This window comes from Engystomops pustulosus, chromosome 6, assembly GCF_040894005.1.
Source record: "Engystomops pustulosus chromosome 6, aEngPut4.maternal, whole genome shotgun sequence".
NCBI lineage: Eukaryota > Metazoa > Chordata > Amphibia > Anura > Leptodactylidae > Engystomops > Engystomops pustulosus.
This window is the reverse complement of record NC_092416.1, coordinates 76,919,310-76,944,059: the sequence shown is the minus strand read 5'-3', so window position 1 is coordinate 76,944,059 and position 24,750 is coordinate 76,919,310. Positions and strand designations below refer to the sequence as shown.

The following is a 24,750-nucleotide window of genomic DNA, read 5'->3' as shown; positions in this document are numbered from 1 at the left end:
CAGCAAGCCCAGCCACAAGCAAACAAAAAAAGGGAAATATAACGCTATTGTAGGCCTAAGTAAGCCGTTGGGGTTCTCCTATGGCTATTTTGTAGCCTACACTGAAAGCACACTGCTTTGCAAGATGAGTTTGAGCTATAAAATGAAATAAAGGTAAAAAAATAAATAAATCAGCAGACTCTGCCTAATTCTAATCAAACCCCTAATAAATTGTCCCACTTTGGTGTTTGAGGTGGATATGTGTGTCACTAAGAGCTAAACACAACGGTAGCAAGTCCCCCTGCAAATTCCTCACAATATGGTACTAGCTGCACTACTAGTAGCCCAGCCCAGCCACAAGCAAATAAAAAAAAAAAGTATAACGTTATTGTAGCCCTAAGAAGGGCTGTTGGGTTCTTGTTGAATCACTCCTGCCTAACACTATTCTAATAGAACACCCTAACGCTTTCCCTGACCAGCAGCAGCTCTCTCCCTAGCGGCATCCAGACACAGAATGATCCGAGCAGCGCGGGCAGGGGCTAGTCTATTCCAGGGTCACCTGATCTGGCCAGCCAACCACTGTAAGGGTACCACGTCATGCTGGGTGGAGTGCAGAGTCTCCTGGCTTGTGATTGGCTCTGTTTCTGGCGCCAAAAAGCAAAACGGCGGGAGATGCCATTTTCTCGAGCGGGCGAAGTATTCGTCCGAGCAACGAGCAGTTTCGAGTACGCTAATGCTCGATCGAGCATCAAGCTCGGACGAGTATGTTCGCTCATCTCTAGTAAGCATTCATTTTTGGTAACTAATATTTAGCATTATTTTACACAGTACAAAGTAAAGACACATGACAAATAACATGATAACAGCTTGCTGACAATGTATATGTAAAACACTAGTAGTAAATACATTCTGTATTTTGCCAAGGGGAACAAGTAGAGACAAAGGTCCAACAGATTAGTTTTAATGTGGAGCTTAGGTGCTGCCAGACTGACACATGAGATGCATCACAGAAGTATGAAAAGACTATACAGTCTACAAGATCGCATATCACACAATAGGGCACATTTACTAAGGGCTTTGCGCCGCACTCTGTGGCATCAATCTGCACTGACGACCATGCAAAAGAAATTAGGGGGAGGTCCGTCGGTCGGTCAGACTGATTCGGGCCAAGCGTGTATTTAACTTGCAAATTGTGTCACACGCCCTATGTTAAAGGTGCACAACAAAAAAGTTGGTGAACCATGTCGGGTCAGTGCGGGGAAGCGACAGATTCATGATTTCTGGGCAAACTTTCTTATTGAATCAGTCGCAGATATAGCACTTTCAGTGCAGTTTCCGACTTTCTAAGTAAATGTGCCCCAATATGTATTCTGCAGCTATACTTGGCAGCCGACATCATTATCATTTCATAAAGTCTCCTAGTAGCCCAAAGAGGATTTTTTACTTTCAAAACCAATTCTTTGCATACTTTAATAGGTGTTTCTATCATGTTTGTGGTACAGTTGCCACTTGATAGCTTTATCTGAATTAGATTTTGGATTGAACTGACTTTTCATCGAAATCTCAAAACTGACCACACTGTGGCCCAATATATTTTAAACATGCACTGCAAATCATATTATCTAGGAATAGATACAGTGATGCCCTTAATTGTTATGTACAGTATACAGTCCCTTACTAAATCAGCCAAAATATAAACAGAACACCTACGTTCAACATAGAGCCACAAAAATAATAAGGGGTATGGAGGGTCTTAGTTATGAGGAAAGATTAAAACAACTAGATTTATTTAGTCTGGAAAAGAGACGACTACGAGGGGACATGATTAATTTATATAAATATATGAATGGTCCATACAAAAAATATGGTGGTAAGTCGTTTCAGATTAAATCAAATCAAAAGACGAGGGGGCACTGTCTTCGTCTGGAGAAATCAAGGTTTAATCACCGGAGGCGACAGGGCTTTTTTACTATGAGAACTGTCAATCTGTGGAATAGCCTGCCTCAGGCGCTGGTCACATCAGGGACAGCAGAGAGCTTCAAGAAGGGTCTTCCTCATCCAATCCCTTCCCTTCCTTGGTTGAACTTGATGGACAAGTGTCTTTTTTCAACCGTATAAACTATGAAACTATGAAACCTCTGAATTAATAATATACCATATAATTTGACAAATTATATACAGAACCCCCTGAATAAAAAATTATGTACGCCCTCCCATTATATACAAAACTCATTTAATAAGTTATATACACCACCCTTGAATTTACTAAATGATGCACAGCACCACAATTCAACTATATTATACACCGTGACCAACCAGATTGATTCACTCATACACAGAACTCTGCCTCCTCCAAAATTAATTAATATTATAAACAACATGTGTATAATATAAAAGATTTAGAGAGCTGTTGTATATGTGGTGATGGTTACTGTATATAATGTTTAAATCATCTAGGAGTGCACTATATATAATAGAATTAAACAGGTTAGAACATGAAAGAAAATTCTCAAATTTCAACCCCTTAGTGATGATTTCACAATAAAGATTATTTTTAACCCCTTACTTTATCATTTTACTCAGTTTTATTGCTGTTTTAGCTCCTATCACTCCCTAGGCTGGTCAGTGTAAAATTCTGGAGTGTAGGAGGGGACTCTCTAAGCAAACACATTAAGATCCATCTAGTTCTGTAAGCTGACAGTGTGGTTAGATTATCAGGGTATAGGTTTATATACATTGTCATTTAGTTTTTGAACATTCACTAGTATCTGACACATAGAAAGAAACATGAGACACATCAGAGATAATAAGATCCATGAGATACATATTACACATGATATTCTCAGCTCCACTATTACAGGCATAACATACACAGCTTTGCTATATCTCACCTAAGTGTCAGATAAACTCTAACTCTGCCCTCCCCCACCGCTCCCCAGGTCCAAAAATGCAAGGGTGGGGGCCGCTGCAGGGAGCAGTTCAGCTCAGTGCAGTGTCAGACAAAAGAGCAAGATGACTACCGACCCTAAACTCAGCAGATACAGGGTTGGGTCCAGGGGCAACCAAAATTGTGTACACAGGACTGATAGAGACATGTTGGAATTATATCCGTGAAATGCTGTATTTTTATTAATAACATTAGGGTGGCAGGGTGGCTGAGTGAGTAGCACTTCTGCCTTGAAGCACTGATATCCTGGGTTCAATTCCCAACCAGGTTAACATCTGCAAAGAGTTTGTATATTCTCTCAATGTTTGCGTGGGTTTCCTCCGGGTCCTCCGGTTTCCTCCGACACTCCAAAACATACTGCTAGGTTGTTTAGATTGTGAGCCCCATGGTGACAGGGACCAATTTGGCAAGTTATGTACAGAGCTGCGTAATCTGTAGGCGCTATATAAATAAAGAATTATTATTATTTTTTATAACAGTGAATGTGTTATTATTATTATTATTATTATTATTATTATTATGTGAATGTGTTATTTTGTTATCCTGAGTACATTTAAAAAAACTTCATGGGAATACCCCTTTAATGTGGAAGGACTGCTTAATACTCATATTATCTTATTAAAATAAAAAAAAATCCCTCATTTGCGATACTTTTACCAAACTATTAAATCCGATGTACAGCTACACAGAGAGAGCACCCCCTTTGAACAAATGTGCACTGCCCCTACTCCTACACTAAGACCAACCTCCACAATCTATGCCCTATACTTAGACAAATGGGCGGATAACATGCCACCATTTGTGGAAGCCTGGCACAAAGAACTAAACAAGACCTATAGTGCAGAGGAATGGGACCAATCTTTTGAGCTATGTCATAAACTCTCCATCTCCAACAAGGCCCAGGAGACCAATTATAAAATTATCTCACAATGGTACTGGGTCCCGACCCGACTCCACGCAATTCACCAATCCTGCAAAATGATCCATTCCAGCTTCTCCTCTCCATGATTCCACTCAAACCTTCCACTACCAAACGCCCTCTACTGGGCTTTTTTCTCATCGCAGCACGAGCATTGGTCCCCAGATTGTGGAAGACTATGAGAGTCCCTTCCGCTACAGATCTTCTACAGGAAATCCTGACCCTCCAGAGGATGGAGGAACTCACCACTGACTCGCACTCCACGGTTGAATAACATCTCCAGACTTGGGGCCCATGGATGGATTTCCACCGGTCCCCCAACTTCTCCACCTTTCAGTGAGAAAGTGCTCTCTCTCTTAAGATGGTGCCCCCTGAGACTATCGAATGACTGTCTTGCACTATCCCTAGCCCCTACCCCCCCCCCCTCTTTCCTCCCCATCCCTCCCCAACGCTCCAATTAGTTTGTCGAGTAACCCCACTGTTCTTTACACCACGAAAACACACAACATTTCTGGTTTATATTTCATGGCAGCCCTCACTGAGCTGATTACACTGCTATAAAACCGTGGGTATACAGTCAGCTCCTCTCTCCTAATAGAAATCTCATTGCTTTATTCTTCTTGCTATCTCCTTACGGAAGATGTGACGGGATGTTTCTTAGTGCTGTTAAATAATGTATAACGGTCGCTCATTCTCTCTATGTGACACCCTGTATACTCCTCTCGAAAACATGTTCCTGTCATTGTAAACTGTTTTGCTGTTGTAAAACCAGTTAATAAAAACCGTTCAATGAAAAAAAAAAAAATCCCTCCCCTAGGTCCCACACAGAGCCACCTCTACTCAGAATAACACTATTGCATTTTGTTTATAGTGTCCCACAGCAGACGACTAGAGCAATTTGTTCCTGTCTAGAGCAATTATCCTATGAAAGAGGTAGCGCAGCATAATAGTAACTTTTATATGGCTGACTAGGATCTCACTCCAACAACCTTATCAATAATGGACTCTGGTCCTTTGGAATGCAACAAGGAAATAATATGTAACACTCATAAAAACATGATAATTATCGAAATCTACTAATGGTGCTGGAATCCTTTATTAACAGAACAATTTTCCTTCACCCCCAGTCATATCTATAGAGACCATCCAGCCATCTTTATATAGAATATCCAGTCATGTATTTAGCTGTCATGCAGTCAGGTCCATAGAGTGGCATATCTATAGAGATTATCCAGCCATATAATAATAATAATTATTATTATTATATAGAGGGATTATCCAGCCATATCCGGCTGTGGGGGGCTATGTATATATCTATGTATTCCTGGGGGCTGTGTACACTTCTATGTATTCCTGGCAAGGTTCTGTATATATTTCTATGTATTCCTGGAGGCGGCTGTGTACTTATTTATGTATTAATGGAGGTGGCTGTTTATATTTCTATGTATTCTTGGGGAGGGGGGCTTTGTATATGTCTATGTATTATTGGGGAGGCTGTGCATATATCTATGTATTCCTGGTGGTGGCTGTGTATATATCAATGTATTGCTGGGGGTGACTGTGTATATATCTATGTATTCCTGGGGGGCTATGCATATGTATTTATGTATTCCTGGGCTTGGCTGTGCTAATGTATTATAGAGGCTGTGTTTATATCTATGTGTTACAGAGGGGAGACTATATATCTCTGTGTTACGGGGTGGCTGTGTATATATCTCTGTGTTACTGGAGTGGCTGTATATATATCTCTGTGTTATGGGGGTGGCTGTGTACATATCTCTGTGTTACATGGGTGGCTGTGTATATACTAGGGGTGGCGTTGGATATATATATATATATAGTGGGGAGGGCCCCCACTAGTGCAAAAGCTGTTAGTGCACAAGTTGGTCCTGGGTGCACAAACCGTTAGTATCAAAGAGAGTAATCATAGATGTGTGATACTAACGACTTGTGCACCTGTATGTCCATCACATGACCATGGACAGATTTCTATCCACTGGGAGTAAACACAGACTCTTTCCATAGCAGGACAGCAAGCAGAGATCTAGAAAACTGAATTGAAATACAAGCAATTGATACAGAAGGTATATTGGAAAACTTTTCCTTACACAAACCATATCAAGTTTTTGTTGAAAGTGGACAACCCCTTTTAAGTAATTTTCTATATACAACTAAACATGTCTATAGGAACATTGTATGATTGAATCTAATCCTTTTTTTCCCTGATATCATCTATAGGATACAAAACACTCTGGTTCAGCCAACATTGGTGTAATTTCTATGTCCAGGTCTAGCTCTAGGTCGCTATTTACACTGCCTTTCACTACTGTTCTATAGATGTCACATTACATTTAAACACTGCTTCAGTATTCTATCCGTATTCTTCCCTAAACAGCAGGTCTTTTATGTATCTTATGTATATTGACAGTTTAATAGTGAATAAATGAATTATTTTTGACTTTCTTAATCTAAAGTTACACAATTTTAGGTACACTTAGATCTTTTGTATAGGTCTATAGACCCATACAAGGTCCCATTTCTATGCATGTTGTTCCCATCCCTGGGATATATTCCATGGTTCCTGTGCTGACCAAAGAAATGGATGCACAGCCAAAGAAATCTGGGACTGCCCATTGAATCCTTTATAGCAGTATCCTAGTTTGGCCTTGAAAAATGGGCTTAACTCCTATACACAAGGTCAATAGGACATCAATAAAATTGTTCTTAAATCCAATGTGGAAGCATAGAGGCAGGAATTGCCATCCAGTGATAACATTCTGATATTTGTTTTTCTATTCTGTGAAAATAAGCCAGAAAAGAAGGACTCATGTGTACCAAATGTCCATGTGAAACAGGCTTAAAGGGCTGTTCAGCAAATAAATGTTATTGCTTGTATAGTGAAAAGTTATATAATTTTCCACTTTCTGTATTGAATTCCTAGTGGTTTTCTGGATCTCTGCTTGTTGTTCTGCCATAGAAAGCTTTATTGTTTACTTACGCTGGACAGAAATCTGACCATGGTCACACAGGTGCACGGCTCGTTATATCACACGTCTCTAATTACGCTCTATCATACTAACGGGCCATGCACCTCTGTGACCATGGACAGATTTTTGTCGACTGGAAGTAACCCATGAAGCTTTCTATAGCAGGCTTCTTCCAGGGGTGTTCCAAGTACGCCCCCACTGTGTTGAACGATGGTGGCAATAGGAGGAACAAAACCGCATTCGTGTTGGTCTGAACAGTTGGCTATTCTTATCTGGAGGATCTGTGGGTTTGTGCCGTGAGCGTAATGAAGGACGAGTTAAGGCAATTATTGTGAACATTCGAAAAGGAAGTAGACCTTCAGAGCTCCGGTCAGATAAGAAATTTTATATATTTTTTTATATATTTTTAACACTGGGACTTCTGAATCAGTCCTGGACCGTTGCTCGGCTCTATGAGACTTTAAGAGTGCAGCACGATATCAAAAGAGAGTTTCTATAGCAGGGCAGCAAGCAGAGATCTAGAAAACTGTAAAAAACTTCATACAGAAAGTATATTGGAAAATCGTATATATATATATATATATATATATATATATATATATATATATTTACTATGCAAATCATAACATTATTTTGCTGATATGGAATACCCCTTTAAGGATGTACCGTATATACTCGAGTATAAGCCAACCCGAGTATAAGCCGAAACCCCTAATTTCAACACAAAAAACTGGGAAAACCTATTGACTCGAGTATAAGCCCAGGGTGGGAAATGCATTGGTTACAGCCTCCCAGTATATAGTCTGCCAGCCCCAGTAGCATACAGCCTGCCCAGCCCCTTTAGTAGGAAAAAAAATAACACTACTCATCTTTCCAACGTCCCCCATAGGTCCTCTTCTGTCTCAGACAGAAGAGGACCTATGATGTCAGATGATGTCAGAAAGGTGAGTTTTGACTTTATTTTTTTAGTTGACTCGAGTATAAGCCGAGTTAGGGGTTTTGAGCACAAATTTTGTGTTGAAAAACTAGGCTTATACTCGAGTATATAAGGTATTTCCTCTATTCAATTTAATGGATCAGTGTGCAGTTCATCAGACTGATTGCTGTTCGTAGCAATATTTTGATTGGTAAGAATATTTTTGCAAAATCTCACTAGTTCACTCACTTTTTCAAAATATAAATGATCAATATATTAAAAAATCTGCAAAGCTGTGAATACTTTCAAAAGTCTTACAATCAAAAAATTGGTATTGTTCAATCCCAATAAGCATGAATAATTCTAACATCTTTCTTCCTGTCAGGTCTCATTGTCTCAAAGACAGAACACAGGATTTTCTGCATTGCCCATGTATCTGATACAATGTGACTGGTGCATTATCCATTATTATCATTTTCTATACTACAGAAAACTATAAAGAAGCAATTAGGGAAAAAAACATTGTATAACAATTTGCTACATCTATAAACATATTGTGTCACCATCAATAATCCCCTTAATATAAGTTCATAACATTCAGAAATACCTTCAGTTATGTGCTGCCTCCTGTCTCCATGTCCCTGCTTCTTGTAAATACAAAAACTTTTCCTCTTCTCACTCATCTAATATCTGACTTCTTTGTCCCTCTGCTCCTCCCTTCCCTATGATATTATGATCTCTGAAACAAGAGGAGGATATTTCTAACACATTGGCCAGCTATTTTACTGCAGGCGCTCTGAGAAGAAATCAATATAACTATGCTAGTTATAATATTTTACATAGATGTATAATTATAGTATTTATATTATTTTATACTTGTGACATTACACATACCTCATGCATTAAATATCACCCCTCTACAACCAAACAACAATGACCGAAGCTTATTTACAACAGGTAAGAAATGTGGGTGGAACTTATCAGGTCTCTATTCCAGAATTCTGGATTTAAAAAAAGATTTTTTTAAAGATTTCTTTAAATTCAAGATATTCTAATATTATTCATGTTGATTCACGATTCATTTTCCATACACAACAAGAACTGGTACATTATATGATAGAAGTTAATTGTTATTTTCCATTAAATCATCTGTAGAATCATCTGTAGAACCATCTGTAGAACTGTCTAATTCAGTTCAGTATTTAATTGATCAAACAAATAAAAATACTTGATTTATAATAAAGGTCATGCAGTCTCAAAAAATTCACAGTGAAAAGCCCACAAGAAAACGGCACTAATGCAATTTTTCAAAAATTTTTGTTATTTGGAACTTTTTTCAGGCTTACCAGTACATGGGATATCACATAGTGCCACTAGGAAGGAAAATTTCATATGAAGAAAAACAAGCCTTTATACAATACATCTATGTGAACAGTAAAATGGAAAAGTTATTGATTTTTAACCCCTCAACGACGTATTAGTACATCACATGTTTTCTGCGGGTGATCGGAGAGGGCTCATGGGCTGTAGTATGGCAGTGTGTGGTAGGATCAATGAGATAACCTAGGACTAACAAAATTTAGGGTGTCTGAAAAACAGTAAAAAAAAGTTAAAAAATTAAAGAATGCTGGAGTTAAAGAAGGGATCAAAAACAGACATAAAGGGGGGTCATTTATCTTATCTCTGTTTGTTTTGGCTGTTTTGGGTCGTTTTTCCATTTGCTTCTTTAGTCATTTATCATTCTCACCTTTTCCTTGTGTTAAATGGGTTTCTTTTTTTCAGATCTCTTTTTGAGACATTTGTTACAAATGTGAAAAAGTTAACCCCTCAGTGACCAGCCTGCTTTGGGCCATACCATATTTGCAGTTATCATAGCCACATAACAGCTTCAGTTTAATTTTTATAGTAGCGTTTTGTGATATATAAGATTTATTGATGAACTTTAATTTTCTTCTGAAGTATTGAAGCATTTTGCAACAATACATGGAGGAAATGTCTCTGAATTGAAATATAGAAACATGATAGTTGTGATACCATATGAGGTGGTGATTACAGGATGAATCCTTGAAACAGAGCCAGAATAGGAACAAAATACAATATATTAGTACTCATTATTTATAGTATTTACTCTAATGCTTCATTTACTTATTTGTGTATTTGTTAATATGCATATTTACGATACTAGCAAAACAACTGCTGAATGTTTAGAATATTTGGGGAGCACTTGGATTTATGAACCAGTCCTTCTTTGTCCAAGTCAGATCAGGCTAGCAGAGAGAAAGAGAAGGCAGCAGCTGTGACTGATTTATAAAATAAGTGATGTGTATGTTTGCTTAATGGCAGCCTGGTTTTCACTACATTTATTGGTTCATACAATTATTTTCAGTATATACAATACTGGCATATATTTATGATCCACTAAAACACCACTACTCTGCTCTCCTCGTTCTTGATCCGTCCACTGCCTTTGACACGGTTGACCATTCTCTCCTGCTACAAACGCTTTGTTCCCTTGGTATCAATGATCTGGCCCATTCATGGATCTCCTTATACCTCTCCATTCAGAGTTTCAGTATCTATCACTCACACCACCTCTTCACTGCACCCCCTCTCTGTTGGCGTCCCACAAGGCTCCTGGGACCCCTGCTCTTCTCCATTTACACCTTTGACCTAGGGTAGTTCATTAAGTTCTGAAGCAGCTGAAGTATGTATTTTGAGGTTTTTTGTTATGGTGTTATGCTGCAACTGAGGTGTGTATTATGAAGTTCTGAGGCAGAAATGTTGTATAATAAAATGTTCTTCAGCAGCTGAGGTATGTATTATGAGGTTCTGCAGCAGCTGAGGTGTGTATTATAAGGCTCCGCAGAAGGTGAGGTGTGTATTATGAGGTTCCGCAGCACCGGAGGTGTGTATTATAAGGCTCCACAGCAGGTGAGGTGTGTATTATGAAGCTCTGCAGCAGGTGAGGTGTGTATTATGAGGTTCTGCAGCAGATGAGATGTGTATTATGAGGCTCCGCAGCAGGTGAGGTGTGTATTATGAGGCTCCACAACAGGTGAGGTGTGTATTATAAGGCTCCGCGGAAGGTGAGGTGTATATTATGAGGTTCTGTGGTAGCTGTCAATATAACTTCATGGGGGTAGAATTCTGAGCTTCATCCTTTTGGCAAAAAGATCTAGAAAATGCCCTGCTTGTAATCCTGAGTGAAATGTATGTCAGGGCATTCATATCCCAAAGAAACAAGGTGACAGCGATATATATAATGGTTAACATTTTTATGTGTTTGATCTGTTTAATAGTTAACACTGACATATGGGCAACTGAAAAGGATGACCTTGTGAGGTAAGAAAACTCTGCTGAGCAGCTGGCCATAACATTTTAACAGTGCAGTTTTTTCAGATATTCTTAGGATTTTTCTACAAACTTTACAAGGTGCACTTTTGGGACAAGCTCATCTATAAATTACACCAATAGGAACTTTAATGACATTCCATTCTAAATCCATAGGAATTATTAGGGAATTGGTCCCTTTGGTGTGAACCTGTTGGGATTTTTACCCATTCGTCCAGAAGATGCTGATAATGGACAAGAGGACCTGGCTATTAATATCCATTTTATTTCATCCCTCAGAGGCTGAGGTCAGGGCGGGGACGTAACGTCCAAGCCCAGAAATGGAGGGGTTCTCATCTGACTGAGGTGGCTCCAGACCCCTTCCACCAATTAAGGCTGTGTCATCACTGCATCAGCCACCTCAGTAGAGAATCAATGTGACTCATGTAAGCATGATGACAAAATCAAGCCCACGGGCATCTCTCCTTTAAAGCCCGGACAGAAGAGGAAGCCATGGGTCCACTGGCAGCTGGGAGATGAGTATAGATTTTTTTTCTGTCCACTAATGGCTATTAATTAGATATTTTAATGAGGGGGTGCTGCAATGACATATATTAATGAGTGGGATGCTGGTGCTGCATATGAATTAGTGCTACGGTGCCAGTGCTGCATATAAATTAATTAGGGTATTTGCATGCGTGGGTGCCATATATTAATTAGTGAATACTGTATATATATATATATATATATATATATATATATATATATATATATATACACACATATATATATGGGTGCCATATATTAATTAGTGAATACTGTATATATATATATATATATATATATATATATACACACACACATATATATATATATATATACACATATATACACCGACTATGCAAACCTGCAACTGCAAACTGCAGCAGAAACTGTAGCTTAAAGGGGTATTCCCATCTGGACATTTAGATTTAATTTAATTCATTTGCCATTTATTCAATCGGATGTTATTAAAAAAAATGTTCCTGGGTAAAGATAATTACTCATAAATGTGGCAATGTTGTCCCTTAGAAACGAGATAGCTTTCTTGGATACGACCACTTCACATTTTGGCAGCAGTGGCCATCCGCTATTGAGGCCTCTGTGTCCACATGGATTCAGCAATCATTACCACAGAACGGATGTGGGACCTTCAGTAACTCCCGGACATTTCATGTACAAAAACTTTGTGTCTTTGTGCAATCCCTCCAGCGGAGGTGGTCGTATCCGAGGAGTCAGTCTGGTTTCTAAGGTTTCTAAGATTAATGAAACTGAATGTGAATGCCCAGCTGAGAATACCCTAACCCTAACAAGGGTATTGAAGCTTGTCTAGTAACTCCACGACTGTCATTTTTCTGGGTATTGGTGCATAGAACACTGCATCCCCAATTTAATTGTATTTATTCTGTTTTCTGGGCATTGGTGTATGCAACAGTGGATCCCCAATTTAATTTTATTTATTCTGTTACTATTTAAAAGACATCTACCACCAGGATTAAGGATTATAAACCAAGCACACTGGCATACTAGTGTGTGCCCTTCTGTCCGGATCTGCTCTTCTTTTAGCACCTGTTTTTTTTGGGGTTTTTTTTACAAAAACAGGCTTCTAAAATTATGCAAATGAGCCTGGGGGGCTATGGACACAAGAGCCTGCAGGGGTCAGACAGTTATACCCTACCCTATAAATAGGTGATACAGGCACATTGAAGAAAAACAAAATCTTCACATCCCAGCTTTGACTTCATGGTGCAATGGAAACAAAAGAAAGATTGGCTCAAGTCACAAAAGAAATTAAGAAACATTCAGGATAGTCAAATAAAGCATTAAGTGAACCATAGAAGAGCAACACATAAACAAATATATTATGCAAGTTAAAGGGACACGATTACTATTTATAAGCACAAAGAATACCTGAGAAAAGAGCATATAATGAATACATAGGAAAAGTGTCAAACCCAAACAGCTAGGTCAACGTAACCTGAGTAAAACCTTGGACTGCTATTATGTTCCCTTTTCTGATGTTATAATGACTACATTCTATAATGTTAAATACCTTTGTGTAAAAATTACAAAAGTGCTTAACCCCTTGACGCTCGCCCCATGTAAATTAACATTCTACAGGTCTGGTCCTTCTGCCTCTAGACCGTTTTACTTGGAGTGATTACACTAGTGACAGCGCTCTTCTGTGCTGCTTCAGCGCTAGGTGTTTACAGCAGCTCAAGCATTGAGAAAAGACATCTGCAAACACCATGATGTTCACAGGAAAGTTTGTTATTTTTGCAAATTTTTTGGGTGGCCTGCAAGTTCTTCTTGCTCCTTGTCAGATTGCTATCTGTCGGTGACATCATCATATCATAGCAAATATGACATTCGTTTATCATCAACATACAATGAATTATTATCGATAACCCTTAGTGGACATATCAAAGTGAATATATATGTATATATCATAGGTATATATAAAAAATCTTATGCTCAACGCTATTTTTCAAGTACCAGAAGTGCACTAGCCAGCGTACTGCCAGGTGCGTAAATTAAAAGTGTTATTGTGCAACAAAGCATCTCGGGTGATCATGTGACCGGTCGGGCCTTGGCGCATGCGCAGCTAGGGGATATCACCATCTTTGATAAGGGTGTCAGGCATAATATAACTAAACATAGTGATGCGGACTTATCGTGCACGCGTGAATACGTTTGATAAGAAGGATCCGCCATATTGAAAAAGGGCATATGAGAGAATGGGACTATTATTATATAGATACAAAACAGAGAGAGATGTGCACTTAAGATGCCAGATCCCAAAGGTGAACAGGTGTTCATGCCAAGGCTGTCTATTCAAATTAATGTATAACAACCCTATAACACTACCAGACTCCTGGCAACATTGTCGGTTGATTCTCACTCGGCCTTGCCCAGGATCAGTCAGTAAATTACACCTTCCAATCCAAAGTAGGGAAATGTTCACATTATAAACATTTAGTCTCTATGTGGCCCACCCCTCTCGCCCCTTTACTACACAATGAAGAGGTCACTTAACCATAGCTTATATAAAGCGCTTCAGGTCCTTAATACGGTGCGATGATGATTATATCTTCAAAGTGATATAGGGACTTCCTGTTTTCAGGGATTTTTCATTGAAATCTTATCTATAAAATAAATAAATCACAATTTAGTCCCATATATTTAAAAAATAAAAGATATTTAATAACACAACTTTCCAGTGTAACGTAGGTTAGTCAGGCACACTTAGAAAACAAGAGTCTAGCCCATTCCTATATAATATCCATGGTACTGAATTCCACATTGGGGGGGCTATTCTGTTAGATTTTAACTCAGAGGCAGCGGACGGACAGCTAACTTAGGGTTTAATACAATATAGCTAGCTAGCGGTAGTATTCACAATCTGATTCTGTGGTTAGTGGACTCTTGGAAAGGAGCACATAGCACTGTGGGATTGCAGCACTACTCACACTGGGGAGCTTGACCTGTGATCTTAGGGAGAATACGACGCCGAAGTGGCTACAAACTGAACCCAATAAATTTACACGGGTCTCTCCTCAATATAAGATAGAATACGAGTTGTAGCGTACGTACACACCATCAGCCTCCGAGATCTAACCACAGATTTATGTGTCTGACTTTGTAATACTTACCACCCTGATATAGTGAGAGCTGCCGCCCCTTGTACTCTGGCAAATTTTAACACACAACATTGGATGATGTTAGTTCCATCTTTTAATAAATAACAATAAAAGTTACCTTTTAGTGACCAATGGGTTTATGTGTCCCAATGGACAATTTTCTTTGATTCATAATTTATCCAAACCCAGTCACAACGTGGTCTATGCAGTAAAACCTTTCTGAATATTCTATACACAAATTCCACATTTAACCCACTAGGTTTCAATGTGTTCAACTTATATATCCATTCCAACTCCTTTCTATATAAGATTTTAGTTCTATCCCCACCAAGTCTCATTACAGGGGCATGATCAATTATGCACACTTTCAATTGAAATTCTCCATGTTTCACTCCTGTACAGTGTTTAAAAACAGGCAAATCCATTATTTTATCTCTGATGGACTGTCTGTGGTTGTTTAGTCTCAATTTGAGTTCATTTTTGGAGTCACGTGTTAAATAATAGTTAGTAGTGTAACCATTCCCTGTACAGGTATCCATGAATGTATTCCTTCAGATAATCATTTCACAACGAACACAATTAAAGGGGTATTCTCGTCTGGGCATTCACATTCAGTTTCACTAATCTTCCATATATAAACATTTCTTCAATTGGATGTTATTAAAAAAAATGTTCCTGTGGGAAGATAATTTCACATAAATGTAGTCATTCTGTCCCTTAGAAACCAGATGGCTTCCTCGGATACGACCACGTCACACTCTGGCAGCAGTGGCCAGACTTGCGTTATAGAGTCCTGCCGGACCACCTGGATCAAGCAATCATTACCACAGGACGGCTGTGGGACCTGCAGTAACTCGAGGACGCTTCATATACAAAGCCTTCTTGTTTATTTGTGCAATCTCTCAGGCAGAGGTGGCCGTATCCGAGGAAGCCATCTCGTTTCTAAGGGACAAAATTACTACATTTATGAGAAATTATCTTCACACAGGAACATTTTTTTTAATAACATCTAATTGAAGAAATAATTATATATGGCAGATTTATCAAACTGAATGTGAATGCCCAGACGAGAATACCCCTTTAAGGCAGGGAAAGCATCCCTTTCTTTCCATAGAAAGGAACATTTGGACCTTCTTTTTTTCTGGACCTATATCTGATCTGACCAAACGGTCCTTCAGATTGTCAACCCTCTTGTAAGAGAACAAAGGGGGATTTTGAATAACTCCTGGCTTTTTTAAGCCATCCCTTAGCATAGACCAATGTTTCCTAATCACCTTCGAAACTGCATGTTCCTTTCTATGGAAAGAAAGGGATGCTTTCCCTGCCTTAATTGTGTTCATTGTAAGATGATTATCAGAGGGAATATTCATGGATACCTGTAGAGGGAATGGTTACACTATCAACTATTATTTGACATGTTACTCCACTTATGTGATATACCTCCTTGAGTGCCCGTGCCAGTTATGGTATGTAGGTGAGACAACAACTGAATCAAATTGAGACTAAACAACCACAGACAGTCCATCAGAGATAAAAGAATGGATTTGCCTGTTTCTAAACACTGTACAGAAGTGAAACATAGAGAATTTCAATTGAAAGTGTGCATAATTGATCACGTCCCTGTAATGAGACTAAGTGCGGATAGCACTAAAATGTTATGTAGAAAGGAGTTGGAATGGATATATAAGTTGAACACATTGAAACCTAGTGGGTTAAATGTGGAATTCAGAACCATGGAAATTATATAGGAATGGGCTAGACTCTTGTTTTCTAAGTGTGTCTGGCTAACCTACATTACACTGGAAAGTTGTGTACCACTTATCACTTTGAAGATATGATGATCATCGCACTGTATGAAGGAGCGCTTTATATAAGATAAGAGTAAAGGTATATAAGTGACCTTTTCTGTGTGTAGTAAAGAGTCGAGAGGGGAGGGCCACATAGAGACTGAGGGGGAGATTTATCATAAGTCTCAGAGCAGAACTGTTCTAGTTGCCTATGGCAACCAATCAGAGCTCAGCTTTCATTTTCCCACAGCTGTTTATAAAATCAAAGCTGAGCTCTGATTGATTTCCATGGGCAACTAGAACAGTTTTACCTCAGAAAATTGATGATAAATCTCCCCCTAAGTGTATTTGATGTGAACATTTCCCTACTTTAAATTCGGAGGTGTAATTCATTGACTGAGCACAAACGGGTGAGAAACAACCGACAATGTTGCCAGGAGTCTGGTAGTGTTATAGGGTTGTTGTACATTAATTCAAATAGACAGCCTTGGCATGTACATCTGATCACCTATGCCAGTGATGGTGAACCTTTTTAAGACCGAGTGCCCAGACTACAACCAAAAACCACGCATTTATCACAAAGTGCCAATATAATCAGCAGTTTATTTATTTGTTGAACTGTTCTCCCAACATACCAGCCTCCGGGGGACACAGATACAATTGAAAGCAAGAGGGCAAATCCGGACTATCACTGTAGCTTCTCTCCAGATTCCCGCTGTACAGGAAGAGTTGTGGGGCTAGCAGGAGGACCTTCATAGATATTCTGGTCCTCTCCGCACCTTCTCGCTTTTCCTTCAGTCCTAAGCTGCCAAGAGATTCTAGGTGCCAGGGATCTAAAGTTATGGCTCCTATTTTCTAGGATGTATCTCATACATGTTGGCCACTGATGTGCCACCCTATGAGGACATATGAGATACTTCCTTAGCTATTAAAGGGTTAAAATAGCACTGTGATTAGTAAAACTTGACTTGCGTGGAACTGCAGTTAGATTCTTTGAGTCCTGTCTGGTGAACTCTGTGCTGAGCTTAAGTGCCCACCACTGACCTATGGGATCTGGCATCAAGTGTATTTATTATAAGTGGATATATGGGTTCAGGTAACACAGATACAAGAATTAGTGGATAATATTAGTGGAAATAAAAAAAATATAACTGTAAAAACAAATTTATATAAGTATCTGCTGAGCAGTATATCTGCTGAGGAAGGAACAGGAGTTCCGATATTTGTTCAGTCTATGCCTATCAAGTATATGACATATACACTCACCGGCCACTTTATTAGGTACACCATGCTAGTAACTGGTTGGACCCCCTTTTGCCTTCAGAACTGCCTCAATTCTCCATGGCATAGATTCAACAAGGTGCTGGAAGCATTCCTCAGAGATTTTGGTCCATATTGACATTTGTCGGCTACACATCCATGATGCGAATCTCCCGTTCCACCACATCCCAAAGATGCTCTATTGAATTGAGATCTGGTGACTGTGGAGGCCATTTGAGTACAGTGAACTCATTGTCATTTTCAAGAAACCAGTCTGAGATGATTCCAGCTTTATGACATGGCGCATTATCATGCTGAAAGTAGCCATCAGATGTTGGGTACATTGTGGTCATAAAGGGATGGACATGGTCAGCAACAATACTCAGGTAGGCTGTGGCGTTGCAACGATGCTCAATTGGTACCAAGGGGCCCAAAGAGTGCCAAGAAAATATTCCCCACCACCACCACCAGCCTGAACCGTTGATACAAGGCAGGATGGATCCATGCTTTTATTTTGTTGACGCCAAATTCTGACCCTACCATCCGAATGTCGCAGCAGAAATCGAGACTCATCAGACCAGGCAACGTTTTTCCAATCTTCTACTGTCCAATTTCGATGAGCTTGTGCAAATTGTAGCCTCAGTTTCCTGTTCTTAGCTGAAAGGAGTGGTCTTCTGCTGCTGTAGCCCATCTGCCTCAAAGTTCGACGTACTGTGCGTTCAGAGATGCTCTTCTGCCTACCTTGGTTGTAACGGGTGGCGATTTGAGTCACTGTTGCCTTTCTATCAGCTCGAACCAGTCTGCCCATTCTCCTCTGACCTCTGGCATCAACAAGGCATTTCCGCCCACAGAACTGCCGCTCACTGGATGTTTTTTTCTTTTTCGGACCATTCTTTGTAAACCCTAGAGATGGTTGTTTGTGAAAATGCCAGTAGATCAGCAGTTTCTGAAATACTCAGACCAGCCCTTCTGGCACCAACCACCATGCCACGTTCAAAGGCACTCAAATCACCTTTCTTCCCCATACTGATGCTCGGTTTGAACTGCAGGAGATTGTTTTGACCATGTCTACATGCCTAAATGCACTGAGTTGCCGCCATGTGATTGGCTGATTAGAAATTAAGTGTTAACGAGCAGTTGGACAGATGTACCTAATAAAGTGGCCGGTGAGTGTATTTTCAAGATTGTTTCATGTGGAAAAAAAAAGAAGCATATATATATATATATATATATATATATATATATATATATATATATATAATATGAAGAAAGCGGGCAGCGCTCCGTTGTAGGAAAAAATTGCAAAAGTGTCTTTATTCCATAGTAAGTAACAATGACAACGACGTTTCGGCTCTGCAAGAGCCTTTTTCTTGCAGAGCCGAAACGTCGCTGTCATTGTTACTCACTATGGAATAAAGACACTTTTGCAATTTTTTCCTACAACGGAGTGCTGCCCGCTTTCTTCATATTATAACTAGAGGACTTGTGGCCCAGTCCTGGGATGCCTGCACCCATTTCCCTCTTTTAAGGTTTGTGCTGCTTAGACTTTCCTTTTAGTATATACACTCACCGGCCACTTTATTAGGTACACCATGCTAGTAACGGGTTGGACCCCCTTTTGCCTTTAGAACTGCCTCAATTCTTTGTGGCATAGATTCAACAAGGTGCTGGAAGCATTCCTCAGAGATTTTGGTCCATATTGACATGATGGCATCACACAGTTGCCGCAGATTTGTCAGCTGCACATCCATGATGCGAATCTCCCGTTCCACCACATCCCAAAGATGCTCTATTGGATTGAGATCTGGTGACTGTGGAGGCCAGTTGAGTACAGTGAACTCATTGTCATGTTCAAGAAACCAGTCTGAGATGATTCCTGCTTTATGACATGGCGCATTATCCTGCTGAAAGTAGCCATCAGATGTTGGGTACATTGTGGTCATAAAGGGATGGACATGGTCAGCGACAATACTCAGGTAGGCTGTAGCGTTGCAACGATGCTCAATTGGTACCAAGGGGCCCAAAGAGTGCCAAGAAAATTTTCCCCACACCATGACACCACCACCACCAGCCTGAACCGTTGATACAAGGCAGGATGGATCCATGCTTTCATGTTGTTGACACCAAATTCTGACCCTACCATCCGAATGTCGCAGCAGAAATCGAGACTCATCAGACCAGGCAACGTTTACCAATCTTCTACTGTCCAATTTCGATGAGCTTGTGCAAATTGTAGCCTGAGTTTCCTGTTCTTAGCTGAAAGGAGTGGCACCCGATGTGGTCTTCTGCTGCTGTAGCCCATCTGCCTCAAAGTTCGACGTACTGTGCATTCAGAGATGCTCTTCTGCCTACCTTGGTTGTAACGGGTGGCGATTTGAGTCACTGTTGCCTTTCTATCAGCTCGAACCAGTCTGCCCATTCTCCTCTGACCTCTGGCATCAACAAGGCATTTCCGCCCACAGAACTGCCACTCACTGGATGTTTTTTCTTTTTCGGACCATTCTCTGTAAACCCTAGAGATGGTTGTGCATGAAAATCCCAGTAGATCAGCAGTTTCTGAAATACTCAGACCAGCCCTTCTGGCACCAACAACCATGCCACTTTCAAAGGCACTCAAATCACCTTTCTTCCCCATACTGATGCTCGGTTTGAACTGCACGGTCTTGACCATGTCTACATGCCTAAATGCACTAAGTTGCCACCATGTGATTGGCTGATTAGAAATATATATATATATATGTATACACATGAAAAGATACACACATATATATCTATATATACACATGACAAGACACACACACGTGTATATATATATATATATATATATATATATATATATAATAAAGGAAAGTTCGGAGCAGCACAGCAACGTTGGTGGGTGCACAGACCGTAGGTCCCCAGGCCAGGGGACTGTAATATAGGGTTAGGAAAAGGCAGCAATGATTGCAAAAGGCTCATAATGAGCTGAAACGTTGCTTATGGAATAAAGACACCCACTTCGTTTTTCACTACTTTTGGAGTGCTGCCTTTTCTTAACCATATATATATATATATATATATATATATATATATATATATATAGTGGGAGATTTAGCCCAGTAGAGATCGTCGTAGCGGGGTTTTGTGATGCAGTTCAAGACCGTGACACCAAGGTACAGTCCAAAATAGGTCTAGCCTGCGTTTACAGCCTTCACATTCAGGCATCAAAACCAAATAATAACCTACCTGTCAGGGTACTAACTATACAGTCATTCTCTAACTCACCACTAAGAAAAAGACTTTGCTGCTCCAGGCACAGGGGTCAGGGCTGTGTGCTCTCCAGCCTCCTTTAAGAGAGACAACACTCTCAGCTCTGCTCAACAGCTTTATGCAGGCTGATTAGGCTGTTCCCACCACCTGTGTCTAAGGTTCTGGACAGCACAACCTCAGCACTCAGGCCTTGCATAATAGGAAAACCTAGGGGAAACAAACCGCCCATCCACAGTTAACCCCTCAGTGTCTCACATACCCTCCACCTCTGTTTGACCCTGTGGGGGCGAACACTTTTGGCCATCAGACAGTGGGTACGAGACAGGGCATCAACATTCCCATGCAGCTTTCCTGCTCGATGTTCTAGCGTGAACTTGAAATTTTGTAACGTTAGGAACCACCTTGTGACCCTGGCGTTCCTCTCTTTAGCCTGACTCATCCAGGTGAGGGGAGAGTGATCGGTTACTAGCGTAAACTGTCGCCCTATCAAGTAATATCTCAGGGATTCCAGAGCCCATTTGATCGCCAAGCACTGCCTCTCAACTATACTATAGTTCTTCTCAGGAGGTGTGATCTTGCGGCTCAGGAATGTCACGGGATGTTCCTCACCCTCCACTAATTGGGACAGGACAGCCCTTAAGCCCACGTCAGAAGTGTCAGTCTGGACAATAAAGGTTTTGGTGAAGTTAAGGGTGATCAGTACTAGTCCCTCGCACAAAACCATCTTAAGTCGCTGAAACGCCCCCTCAGCCTCTTCACTCCACTTTACCATTACCGACCCGCTACCCTTGGTCAGGTCAGTCAGGGGTGCCGCTATTGTCGCAAAATCAGGAATAAATCGGCGATAATAGCCCACTATGCCTAGGAAAGCCCTCACTTGCTTCTTGCTCACAGGTCGTGGCCACTGCTGTATCGCCTCCATTTTATTTACTTGGGGTTTGATGACACCTCGCCCAATACGGTACCCCAGGTAACGGGCCTCTTCCAGGCCAAGTGCACATTTTTGGGGGTTCGCAGTCAACCCTGCTGCCCTCAGGGAGTCTACTACTGCTTGTACCTTGGCTAGATGACTCTCCCAATCGTTACTATAGACTATGATGTCATCCAGGTAGGCCAATTCATATCTCTGGTGAGGTTTTAGCACGAGATCCATTAATCTCTGGAATGTGGCGGGAGCCCCATGTAGCCCAAAGGGAAGTACCACATACTGAAATAACCCATCAGGAGTAACAAAAGCTGTCTTCTCTTTAGCCCTGTCAGTAAGGGGTACCTGCCAATACCCTTTCGTCAGGTCAAGGGTGAAGAAGAACCTAGCCTGTCCAAGTCGTTCTATCAACTTGTCAACTCTGTGCATAGGGTAAGAATCAAATTTGGATACCTCGTTCAAAACTTTTTAATGTCTGAAATCTCCAGAAGTGGAGAGGTTTATTACCTGGATCGGGAGATCTTGTACCCACACCGGAACCACCTGTTAGACCAACGATTCCAGCAAGATGGAAGCCGCCCAAGAGAAGTGAGTTCGTAACAGGAGATTACCCCTCCTGAATTGCAGTCACAAAGGTACTGTTTTTCTCTTACTATCCTGCCATATATCAGAGTATTGGAGGACGTAGATGCGGAGAAAGCATTTATTTATTTGATCATTTGGATTTAGGGGTACTTTTTGGACTTTTTTCCCCATTTTTCTCCCCTAGCCTATGTTGAGGCTGTTTGTACAGTAGGTATATTAGTGTGATTTTTGTCTGCTTTTCTTTAAAATAGGAGTAACGCACTTTCCTACTGATTAATTTCCAGTAAAACATTGAAATATTGAAAAATTAACGTAGGATGGTAGAAACAAAGGAATTTTGGCGTCCAATCTCAATTGATCTACTCTATAATCTTGTTGAGGCATGGATTTTTAGGGTAGGTTTTTTCTTAGCTTTCTTTGCAGTGTTTAAAGTTAGCATGCTCAGGTATTTTAATAGATGACTTGTTTTTACAGCAGGATTCGGTTTCTATGTTATCAAGAAGTTGTAAGACTGACCAATTGGGTAAAGCTAAATGGATTTATGGGTTAGGTAAGAATTTTCTGTGTCCGATTTTCAATATCAAGCAATGGCTTTGCTTTAGTACAAAAGCGACGGGGCCCCTGTTGATGCACAAGTATCTGTCTCATGTGACAGTTTTTAAAAAACAGTTTAGTTCCCTTAGGTTTAGGTAATCAAAAGATTTCCTCTCATTCCTTCCAAATTTGGTGCAGCAACACAAGCGGCATTCCTTGGTTTGAGCGATGCTGTAGAATTCGGTAGATGGGAGTTGTGTAGTTTTTAAATTGTATCTAAGGCCTTATTTATTAATTGCCAATTAATATTACGTTTTTTAGGTTCTCGCTTAGCGATTTATATACTGGGCCACTCATTTATTTTTTGGGCAAAGAAAAGAGCTGGAAGACATTGCTACACCTAGAATTTGAATTTTGACCCTGAGTATTTGAATGTTTTTTTGTTTGGTTACAGAGGTATGAAATGGAGGAAGGTAATAGAGGAAGTTAAGAGATTAGTTATTGATTTTGCCTGCTCCTAATGCTTTGATCTTGCACGTTGGATGTAATGATATATGTAAGGTCAGAACATTGGAGTTGATATGGTAGCTAAGGAAAGACTTAGCAATTTTAAAATATATACAGTACAGACCCAAAGTTTGGACACACCTTCTGATTCAAAGAGGTTTGTGTATTGTCATGACAAAAATTGTAGATTCACACTGAAGGCATCAAAACTATGAATTAACATATGTGGAATTATATACTTAACAAAAAAGTGAGAAACAACTGAAAACATGTCTTATATCCAAGGTTCTTCAAAGTAGTTACCTTTTGCTTTAATTACTGCTTTGCACACTCATGTTATTATATTGATGAGCATCAAGAGGTAGTAACCAGAAAAGGTTTTCACATCACAGGTGTGCCTTGTCAGGTTTAATAAGTGGGATTTCTTGCCTTATAGATGGGGATGAGACCATCAGTTCTGTTGTGCAGAAGTCAGGTGGTTACACAGCTGATATTCCTATTAATTAGGACTTATTTATATTATGGCTAGAAAAAAAACAGCTAAGTAAAGAAAAACGGGTGGCCATCATTACTTTAACCCCTTAACGCCAAAGCCACTTTTCACCTTCCTGACACGGCCATTTTTTCAAATCTGCCCTGTGTTACTATAAATGGTTATAACTTTGGAACAAATTTAACATATCAGAGTGATTTTGAAATTGTTTTCTCATGACACTTTGTACTTCATGTTAGTTGAAAAATTTTGGTGGTATGTTTTGCATTTATTTTTGAGAAAATCAGATATTTGGTGAAAATTTGGAAAAATTCTCGATTGTTGAACATCAAAATGGTCTACTTTTCCCATACATAGTCATAACCGCAAAAAACTTAATAACTAACATTCACCAAATGTTTACTCTATGTGGTCATGGTTTTTTATGCATACTCTTATTTTTGTAGGATGTTATGGGGCTTTGAACGTAAGGTGCAATTTTTCTTATTTAAATAAAAAACGCAAAATCCTGCTATTGAGGGACCTGCTCAGGTTTCAAGTCACTTTGAGAGGCCTAAATCAATGTAAAACCCCATAAATTACCCTATTATGGAAACTACACCCCTCAATGTACGTAAAACAACTTTTATGAAGTTTGTTAAGCCTTTAATAG

The 24,750-nt window shown here is 39.9% G+C and overlaps 1 protein-coding gene across 1 annotated transcript in view; it reads right to left on the bottom strand.

Moving 5' to 3' along the window:
• Positions 1–8,481, bottom strand: part of LOC140135333 (CMP-N-acetylneuraminate-beta-galactosamide-alpha-2,3-sialyltransferase 4-like) — a 45,792-nt gene extending 37,311 nt beyond the window's left edge. The window contains exon 1 of the mRNA XM_072156681.1: positions 8,356–8,481. Coding sequence (XP_072012782.1) covers positions 8,356–8,431 — 76 coding nt within the window. The 5' untranslated portion in view covers positions 8,432–8,481. The remainder of the gene's footprint in view (positions 1–8,355) is intronic.
• Positions 8,482–24,750: the final 16,269 nt, after the last annotated feature.